This window comes from Benincasa hispida, chromosome 11 (assembly GCF_027475165.1).
Source record: "Benincasa hispida cultivar pf3 chromosome 11, pf3_genome.v1.1, whole genome shotgun sequence".
In the NCBI taxonomy this organism is placed as follows: domain Eukaryota; kingdom Viridiplantae; phylum Streptophyta; class Magnoliopsida; order Cucurbitales; family Cucurbitaceae; genus Benincasa; species Benincasa hispida.
Window position 1 is genome coordinate 55,597,050 of NC_143488.1, and position 2,812 is coordinate 55,599,861.

General features: G+C 40.3%; 1 protein-coding gene across 1 annotated transcript; it reads right to left on the reverse strand.

Annotated features, from left to right (window-relative positions):
- Positions 1-865: 865 nt before the first annotated feature.
- LOC120090724 (uncharacterized) lies at positions 866-2,562 on the reverse strand. The gene is made up of 3 exons (XM_039048439.1): positions 2,361-2,562; positions 1,758-2,024; positions 866-1,332 (listed from the first exon to the last, which is right to left on the reverse strand). The coding sequence occupies exons 1-3, from the start codon at positions 2,560-2,562 to the stop codon at positions 866-868; spliced, it is 936 nt and encodes a 311-aa protein (XP_038904367.1).
- Positions 2,563-2,812: the final 250 nt, after the last annotated feature.

Here is a 2,812-nt window from a genome sequence, read left to right on the forward strand (position 1 = left end):
ACTGAGTTTCTGAGTTTTATAGAGAAATTCAATAAACTAGGGCATTCCATACCCATCTTTTACCATTCGGTATCCCATACTCGATATTTCTCCCACTTGCCCTAGGTTATTAATCTGGTATTCCTAGTCCTATTAGGTAATTCTCAAACACTTTAGTCGAGAGAATCATTGTAAATATGTTAGTGTACAATAGGCTTTAGATAAAATTATATGGGGGTTGCATCTTAATAATGGCCAGGAAGCACACTTTTGTTAGGATACTGATTCTTGAAAGACTTTATTAACGTAACGAGTTGGTACAATCTCCCGAAATAGCGACTAAACGATGAACAAATTCTTTATTAAACGATATGAGTCAAACAGAGACTAGACGATCGCTTATCAAACTCTAAACGATCGCTTACAAATTCTATACGATTGCTTACAGTCTCTACACAATCGCTGAGTAATACTAAATGATTGCTTACCAAATGCTACATGATCGCTGGACTCTGCTACTCAATCGCTTAGTAGAAGAGGTAGACGATGAGTGGCACACTATGACGGTTTCTACACGATAGAGCCTTTCGAATTCCCACTCTTGAGAGCTCTTCTTCCTCACTCCGGATACAAACTTCACTGCCCTCTCTTTTAGTTTCTTTCTTCTTTTTAAACCTCAACTTCTCCCAACAGAATTGAAAGTAGTCCTTAACCGATTCAACTGCTAACTTCCCCTTACCTCTTTTATTCTTTCTATTTTGATATTGCAACATAATTGGAGGCCTATCATTACGTACCCCCTTCACCTTTACCTTGTCCTCAAGGTAAAATTCTGGCTGTACAACCACCTTTTTGACAGTCTTCTTCATTCTCTCTTGAACCACCCTCAAATGTTCCTTAAGTACTCGTAGGGAGCATCCCATATTTTCATCGTACATTTCAGACTAATCCCTTCCTTTTCCAGACTTGGATTCCCTTGCAGTGTAATCTTCTGACCCTCATGAACAAATGTCATTGTTAGGTTCCACCAATCTACCTCTATTTTCCCTAAAGAGTGTAGCCATTGCATCCCCAAAATCACGTCAGCATTCCCTAGTTCCAACAGCTGGAAACTATCACACACTCTCCAATCACCCAGTCTCATTTTCACATTTTTGCATACTCCCTTACCTTGCATTGTGGTTCCTGATCCCAAAACAACTCCGTAATTGGTCGTGTCTGTGATGTTCAACTGCAGATGATTCGCTGGACTCTCTGATATGAAGTTATGCGTAGCTTCACAATCTACTAGTATCACCACTGATTCTCTTTTGATTTCCCCTGTGATCTTCAGTGTTCGAGGATTCGTCAATCCTACAATCGAGTTCATAGAAAGTTCAACAATAAGCGATATTTCTTAACTCAACATCAACATATTCAATTCTAACAACTCTTCCTTTACTTCGTCGTCCTCATACAACTCCCATTCCTCACCGGGCGCTTGCACTACAAGTAATCTCAGTTCTCTCAACTCTCACCCTTTGTGCTGATGCCCAACAATATACTTTTAGTCGCACCGGAAACAAAGCCCTTTTTCTCTCTTCGACTGAAATTTAGCATCTGTTAACCTTTTGCCAGAATTTCCCTCCGGTTATCGTTATTTGGCTTTCCTCGCAACGTGACTATCCTCATTGGAAATGACTCTTTGGTCTTCCCTCCCCCTTTCATTTTGCTTCCGCCTACTGTCTTACTTCTATTGTTGATATTGAATTTCGAAGAGTTCGAATTTTGGATCTTACCTCCATCTATTCGCGCCCGTCCCGCTTCAACCCACGCATTTTCTCTATCTTCAACACGTTGCACAAATGACATCATTTGCGCTAACCCGGTGGGATCCCAACACTCAACTTCAGCCTTAATCCACGACGCCAAACCGTTCATGAATGTCTCCTCTAGAACTTCATTCGGCAGATGAGGCAATAACGCTATTAACTTATCAAACTGATTTCGATATGCTTCCACAGTCGTTTCTTGTTTAATAACCAAGAATCTCCCACAGATCGATCCTTCTCTTAAAGATCAAAATCACACGAACATCCTTTTCTTTAAGTCTTCCCAATCTTTGAACGACTCTCTGCCTTCTTTCGACCGGTACTAGTCCAATGCGGCACTGTCAAAACTCACAACCGCCACCGTCATCTTCTTAGATTTAGTCAACTTATGAATTTGAAAATAGCGGTCTGCTCTGAATAACCACACGTCTGGATCATTTCCATTGAACACCGACATTTCTACTTTCTTGATTTACTTCTGTCGCAAAACGCGTCTTCACCGACTGCTTTCACCGAACTATTTGTTTTGCACCCATTTTGGGTGTTCGATCCTTCTGCCTCTTTAGTCACCTTTGCCTGTCCCTTGGTCATTTTCATAACATAAGACGAGCATTTGTTGATGTTTCTCTACTTGAAATCCCAATCTCTTAATGATCTTCGCTAACAATGCCAAATTCTCCTTTATGGTTGGCAATTTCTGCATTTTGACTATGAATCCAGAGATCTCTTGGTCTAGTAACTCCAGTTTCTCTTCAAAACATTTCTGAACCATGCTTGCCCAGGTGGTTTCTCTGATACCAATTTGTTAGGATACTGATTCTTGAAAGACTTTATTAACATAACGAGTTGGTACAATCTCTTGGAATAGCAACTAAACGATGAACAACTCTTTATTAAACGATATGAGTCAAACAGAGACTAGACGATCGCTTATTAAACTTTAAACGATCGCTTACAAATTCTATACGGTCACTTATAGTCTCTACACGATCACTGAGTAATACTAGACGACCGTTTACCAA